This window comes from Silurus meridionalis, chromosome 17, assembly GCF_014805685.1.
Source record: "Silurus meridionalis isolate SWU-2019-XX chromosome 17, ASM1480568v1, whole genome shotgun sequence".
Lineage (NCBI taxonomy): Eukaryota > Metazoa > Chordata > Actinopteri > Siluriformes > Siluridae > Silurus > Silurus meridionalis.
Genome location: NC_060900.1, coordinates 2,715,879 through 2,723,100, shown reverse-complemented (window position 1 = coordinate 2,723,100; position 7,222 = coordinate 2,715,879). Strand labels below are relative to the sequence as shown.

At 42.0% G+C, this 7,222-nt stretch overlaps 2 protein-coding genes across 4 annotated transcripts in view; one reads left to right on the top strand and one right to left on the bottom strand.

Moving 5' to 3' along the window:
* Window positions 1–1,662: 1,662 nt before the first annotated feature.
* LOC124399435 lies at window positions 1,663–6,767 on the bottom strand. 2 transcript variants are annotated; one of them, XM_046870327.1, is made up of 3 exons: window positions 6,430–6,767; window positions 2,054–2,193; window positions 1,663–1,971 (listed from the first exon to the last, which is right to left on the bottom strand). In XM_046870327.1, the coding sequence occupies exons 1-3, from the start codon at window positions 6,735–6,737 to the stop codon at window positions 1,841–1,843; spliced, it is 579 nt and encodes a 192-aa protein (XP_046726283.1). In that variant the 5' UTR covers window positions 6,738–6,767; the 3' UTR covers window positions 1,663–1,840. The 2 variants fall into 2 exon arrangements, with proteins under 2 accessions (XP_046726283.1, XP_046726282.1); XM_046870326.1 differs by having other exon boundaries at window positions 1,663–2,193.
* Window positions 4,144–7,222, top strand: part of ncor2 (nuclear receptor corepressor 2) — a 63,729-nt gene continuing 60,650 nt past the window's right edge. The window contains exon 1 of one of the 2 annotated variants that reach the window (XM_046870325.1): window positions 4,144–4,621. The gene's annotated coding sequence lies outside the window, so the exon portion shown is untranslated. The remainder of the gene's footprint in view (window positions 4,622–7,222) is intronic. The other variant, XM_046870324.1, reaches the window with a different exon arrangement.

Genomic DNA, 7,222 nt, shown 5'->3' with positions numbered 1-7,222 from the left:
TTGTCAGAAAAGTCACGTTTTTGTTGTTTGGTTTTGCAGCACAACTTAAAGACTTTTTTTTTTTTACTGTATACACAAATGCTGGTGTAAAGTACAATAATCTGAGGGGGTCCAGACAGCGTACACACACACACACACATACACACACACACACACACACACACAACTCAAAAATAACAGAGGATGGGAGCCCTACTTCTAGCTGGAGTTCTCTTCAATTGGAGACCACTTACTGCAGCTGAGGATGGTTCCACATGAACAGTTTAAAGATCCATGAGGTATTTGTGAAGGCTTCAACTCAAGAACCATGAAGATAGATAGTTAGATTTGGATTGTTACAAAGTCTGCTACAAAGGCTTGGGGCCTAAGTTTCCATGAACGGTCTTGCGTTCAAGTGAACAACTGGTAAAATTATAATGAATGTACAATCAGTGCTACTCAGACGATGATGGGTTCCTTTTTATGTGACTGGTTCCCTTTAAGGTTTCTTCCTCATACCATCTCAGGGACATTTTCCTCACCACTGTCTCTACTGACTCCCTCAATACAAACTAATTTATGAATGTAACATTTATATTTGTAGTTTACATACACAAAGTCTATGTGTATAGTGGTTAAGGCATTGGACTTGAACAACAGGCCATGGGTTCATATCCCAACCACACCAAACTGCCTCTTCTGGGCCCCTGAGCAAGGCCCATAACCCCAGAGCTGCTCAGTTTTATAGAAGAGATAAATTTAAGATGCTCTGGAATAAGGGCATTTGCCAAAAGAAGCAAATGTACATGCATCTAAAAATAACAGATTTATAGAAGTTGGCAGCTCAGTGGTTAGAGTTTTGGACACTGGATCGGACATTAAAGTCCCAGCACCACTAAGCTACCACTGCTGGGCCCTTGAGTAAGGCCCTTAACTCTAAACTGCTCAAAATAAATGTAAATGCATATATTTTTGTAAATATTAAAGCAATGTTACATATTAGCCGCTTTAGGACAATGTCCACTGGTAAAAATACTTAACCAATAGAATTGAATAAAATTGAATTGTGTTGAACTGAATTAAGTTGGATTGGACTGAATTTTGTTGAATTGAATTAAATAGAATTTTTTTTAACTAAACTGAATTGAATTGTGCTGAACTGAAATAAATTGAATCAAATTGTGTTGAATTAAATTGAATTGTGTTGAAGTGAATTGAATTGATTTGTGTTGAACTGAACTGAAAATAATTAATTTTTTTTAACTGAATTTGAACTAAATTTTGTTGAACTAAATTTAATAGAATTTTGTTGAACTAAACTGAATTAAATTGTGCTGAACTGAAATAAATTGAATCGAATTGTGTTGAAGTGAATTGAATTGAATTGTTTTGAAATGAACTGAATTAAGTTGAATTCGGTTGAATTGAATTAAATTGGATTGAATTGAATTGAATTGAATTGTGTCAAACTGGATTTGATTTGAAATTATTTGGCAAGGAACAATGGAATAATCATGCTGAAAGGTTTGGAATGGAATGCGGGGTATGTGCTGATGAAACAAAGAAAAGTGATTGGACAGAAACGAAAAGCAATTTGTGAAGAAGAGCTTCTCCTGAAATAAACTCATATTAACTATTTTTATTTAATGATTTTGTTGTTTGTGGGTTCTTTTTTGTGGCATGTTGTTAATAATGCACAATTACATAGTTATTATTATTCTGTATCACTTTTGTAGATATTATTTATTATAGTTTTTGTTATTTTGTTATTATTGTTGAGCAGTGGATGGAGATCCTTTGCAGGATGGTACCACGGTACATTCTCTCAGACTGAAGGTCTGCCAATGCTTTGATTCTTTAATTAAATTGTTATACTGTGTGTGATTCCACCCAAACCAGGAAGCTCCGTGCTGAATAGGGGCGCAACTGTCTCCACTCGTCTCTCGAAAGAAAATGGACGAGCTCTTTTGACCTTCGGTGTCCAGACCGAATCTGCAGAAGAGACACTTAAGAATGATTAATCGAAGCACTTCAATAGCGGCTGAAAGGAGGGTGTGTGAGCAAGGTTTCAGACCATTAGAGAGAGAGCACAGGTCAGTCAGTGGACACACACTGAGCCCTGCTGGGATCTCCATCACGCTATCCTTCAACGTTCGTCCTGTGTAGCCACAGCTTGTGTCTCTGCAGGCTTCAAACAGGCCAGATGTGGACGGCCTGGAGAGTCCAGCACAGGAGAGTTTTAGTGTGTGTGTGTGTGTGTGTGTGTGTGTGTGTGTGTGTGTGTTTTGATGACAGTACAAAAGAAGTGTAATGATGATAAACTCCACTACACCAAACTACAATACACTAAACTTCACTGCACCAAACTACACTACACTACACTACACTACACTACACTACACTACACTACACTACACTACACTAAACTCCACTCCACTAAACTCCACTGCACCAAACTCCACTACACCAAATTACACTCCACTACACCAAACTACACTACACTACACTACACTACACTACACTACACTAAACTCCACTACACTACACTACACCACTAAACTCCTCTACACTAAACTCCACTCCACTCCACTAAACTCCTCTACACTAAACTCCACTACACTAAACTCCACTACACTAAACTCCACTACACTAAATTCCACTACACTACACTAAACTACACTTCACTACATCAAACTCCACTACACCAAACTCCACTACACTACACTACACCAAACTACACTCCACTACACCACACCAAACTACACATTACACTCCACTACACCAAACTACACTACACTACACTACACCAAACTACAAATTACACTACACTACACCACACCACACTACACCACACTACACCAAACTACACATTAAGCTACACTACACCACACCAAACGACACATTGAATCACACTTCACCAAACTACACTACACCACACTACACTACACCACACCACACTACACTACACTACACCAAACGACACATTAAACTACACTACACCAAACTACACTACACCACACTACACTACACTCACACTACACCACACTCACACCACACCACACTACACTACACACCACACCACACCACACTACACTCACACTACACTACACCACACCACACCACACTACACTACACTACACACCAAACGACACATTAAACTACACTACACCACACCACACTACACTCACACTACACTACACACACTACACTACACTACACACACACTACACCACTACACTACACCACACCAAACTACACACTACACCACACTACACCACACTACACCACACTACACTACACTACACCAAACGACACATTAAACTACACTACACCACACCACTACACTACACACCACACCACACCACACCACACTACACCACACCACACTACACTACACTACACCACACTACACCAACGACACATTAAACTACACTACACCACACCACTACACCACACCACACTACACTACACTACACTACACTACACTACACTACACTACACCAAACGACACATTAAACTACACTACACCAAACTACACACTACACTACACTACACAAGTGCAAACCCAAACCGAAACGAATGTTTGAATAGTTTTTTTCTTATCAGTTTGCACGTTTTTATTCAGTTATCTGTCAATAATTCGATCTTCAGTAACAGAAGGTCTTGCGCTGGTGTTCGTATCACCGGCTCTCATATGAATACGGTCTGAATAGGGCCTTCACCTTCACCATCACACTATGAACACATCATGTAGAGGTTCACGCTAAAAATGTGGATTTAAAAATGTTTTTAATGCTGATGATACGCGAATAAAATTTGGATGAACATGTTTTTACTGAGATAATGATCGATTCTGTTTGTGTATCACTGCATGGACATTGTGCACACACGATTTCCTTCAGCTTCATCGCTTCATCAGTTTCCAAGACATGGGGTGTGATTTGTATGAAGCCAAATCGGGCCGCGTCTCATATATTTCTCTTCGCCCTATCTAGGGTGTGAGGGGGGAAAGGGTTTCGCACCCTACATAGTGCACTAGGGTTGGGAATCGGCATGCGATCGGGATCAGACCGGTGTTATTTATTATTTCATGCTTAATAGGGCGCCGGTCCCTTTAAGCCGGAGGAGAAGCGGAGTTGACGTTCAGCGGGAGTCTTTACACGGGGAAAAAAAAAAAACGGGAGAGGAACCGAAGCAGAAGCAGCGGCACCAGCAGGAGGATCAGCAGCAGATCTATCGGACATTTTGTGGACGAAAAGTGGACAATGTCTGATCGTCCAGGGTGGAGGTCTTATGATGATCGGATGATATAAACAGTGGATGAAAGGAGGGAAAAAACAAACAAACAAACAAACAAAAAAAAAAAAAACAGAGGAAGAGAAAGGAGGATCACTCACTCATTCAACCCGGAGCGAGCGCACGCACGAACGCGCACACACGAGCGCGCACACGCGCGCGCACGGAGAGCCGGCGGAGGAGAGGAGAGAGAGGACGGGAAGGGGAGGGGGGCGGCGGATACCGAACCAGGACCCTTCTGTACATGTGGATTAATTTTGGGATTATTTTAATTTTTAGACCATAAATTAAACCAACAGGGCACTCGGATATACACCCGAATCTCCCCGCGAACCTTCTCCACAAGGTAAGAATGACCAAAATACGCGTGTTAAATATTTATTTGTATATTTATTGCTCTGAACAAGTTCTCTATCTGCAGAAGCTAGTTTAGCAGCGCCGTTTAACGGACTAGCGCCCTCTCTCTCTCGCTCTCTATGCTAGCTCGAAAAACACTTCACAAGTTCCCCCATTCACAACACCGAACCTTCTTCTGGTGTTCACCCAATTTCCCCCTGCTTTCGTCTCGGGTTTTTAATCCAGCGACATGTTTCCCTCTTTATTTATTCCCTCCATAGAAACTAGTCGAGAAAGCGGCTAGCTAGCAAACGGCTAACACCGTGGAGCCTGACTAGCGAAGGTGCTAGCAACCCCAACTCTCTAAACAAACCACATATAAAGACTTAAAAACATCTAAATTACTACTTCTAATAGTCCCACACGACAGTCTGGATTAATTATAAAAGACAATATGGCTTATTATTAGAACGTGTTCAAATAAATATGGAAATGTGAAGCCAGACACTGACTAGCATTATTATTATTATTATTATTATTATTATTGTGTGTTATAGAAAACGATCGAATGAAATGACATTAAAAGGGGTGGAATTGTGGTCTTCTGAAACGTCGTGAAAAAGCGTATAGTGAGTATTATTTTAGGGGTTAATCACGTTCAGGAATCCTCAAATATATATAAATATATGTGTGTGTGTGTGTGTGTGTGTGTGTGTGTGTACTTGTTTATGTTCTTGGCTTCAAAAGCTACTTTCAGTCATTGTAAACCCACTATGTACAGTAACAGGGTATTATTGTGTGTATTATAGTGTTATTGTGTGTGTGTGTGTGTGTGTGTGTGTGTGTGTGTGTTATTGTGTCATTGTGTCATTGTGTGTGATGTGTATTATTGCGTCTGCCTTCACAACCAGTCATTGTCCTCTTCCCATTTTTCCCCCTGGACACTCTACGATACCCCCCCCCCTCTTCCCTAACCCTAACCCATCTTCTGCTAATCCGACATTTCTGCTTCAGAGTGAACTCAGTTATCTGGATGCAGGATCAGTCAGGTGCCTTGCCTACGCCTCACCTCCGAGACTTAAAGGTGCAATAAGTCATTTGTACAGGTGACGCAGGCGATGGGGAGAATCTGTGATTGATGACGTTGTTGGGGAAAATGAGAAATCCTGCAAGTCATTTAGTCTCCGTCCGCGTTAGTCCGTATCGATCTGGAAATCCACATCGGAACGTGTGAAAACAAACGTGTTTTTTTATTTATTTTGAAGATGCGAATCGATGTGAATGCGAGCAAACGTTCGGTCCGGTTTGGTGTGAGAAACGCAGAAATGTGATTCAAAACAAGGCTTTGACGGTTTTGAATATCTTCTGGATATATGTTTAGAGTCCATGTTACATTCATTGAGTTTTCAGATTGATCCGGATTAAAGCAGGTGTAGACTCAATTGGATGGCGACGATCCATGGGGGGCGGAGCTTCGCGGACATGGACAGGAATAGGTTAGCTAAATAATAAAATTAAATGCAAAATCGAGCTGGTCTTTATTGCCACGATTTGTGTGTGTGTGTGTGTGTGTGTGTGTGTGTGTGTGTGTGTGTGTGTGTTGGGGGTGGCTGATCTTATACTGATTTGTAAGACATCACTCATGAACTTTTCACTCCCAGTGGTTTCAGAAGGTGATCAGTTGTAGCAGAGAGCGTACAGGACTAAAGCGCCGCCGCATCGCTCCCAATTGGTAAAAAATGAAGAAGAAAAACAACCTCTCGACCCCAGGAGTTTTGATGGTGGGTAATTAGGAGATGTGATAAACTAAAAACTCACCCTGACGAGTCATAAGTCCGTAGCGCGATCACACCGATCGTTCCAATCCTAAGATCCGTGAGTAGTAACGTCATCCACCGCCCATCTTTCACGTCAAGTGTAGTATTTGCTTGTGGTTTGGACGGGAAGGAATGATAAACAACCGGAAGAATATCAATCAAAGCCTGGAAGACGTGCGATGCGTTGCGACTCGTCAGTGACACGTTTCGTTTTTCCGTCACCCTAAACAGACGGGATCTTCGACACGCAGGACGGTGTAGTGGACGCTGTGGGGTTGAGGAGTTTTCTCCATTTCTGGCAGAAGGCATCTCGGGGTAGTTTGTAATGAAATCCGAAGCGTGATAAGAGGTGAGTCAGTGGGCAGTGTGTGTTTTTCTGACCCCCAGCTTGAGAGATTTCTTGCTTTAGTTTCTCAATGTTCAAAATTACCGTGGCGCACGTTTCCGCCTCGCCTCGCCTTGCCTCGGGACGAGATAAAACCGGTGTGTACAGTTTCCAGCTCTCTTCAGATTTATGAGCAGCTCGGGGTAAAGCTCACGTGCCCTCGGCCCGTCTCCGCTCCGGCCCGGGTTGCTGACTGGGCCATATTTTATGAGCTGATTTTTGCAGACGTGCAAAAAAACAAAACAAGGCAATACATGAATGTCAGTGGAGCACCTGGGCCTATCTGCTGCACCCGCACACTGTGTTCAACCAAACATGAACCTTGTTTACACCTTCTTCTTCTTCTTCTGTCTTCGTCCTTGTCATCATCATCTTCTCCATTATCTCCTTCTCTGTCTTCAAATTCCTT

Excerpts from the sequence above, each read along its gene's own strand:
- LOC124399435 (XM_046870326.1), bottom strand. The coding sequence starts at position 6,737 with ATGCCTTCTGCCAGAAATGGAGAAAACTCCTCAACCCCACAGCGTCCA. Across the intron at positions 2,194-6,429 it reads CGGACTTATGACTCGTCAGG|GCCGTCCACATCTGGCCTGT; the intron begins GTGAGTTTTTAG and ends TGGACTCTCCAG.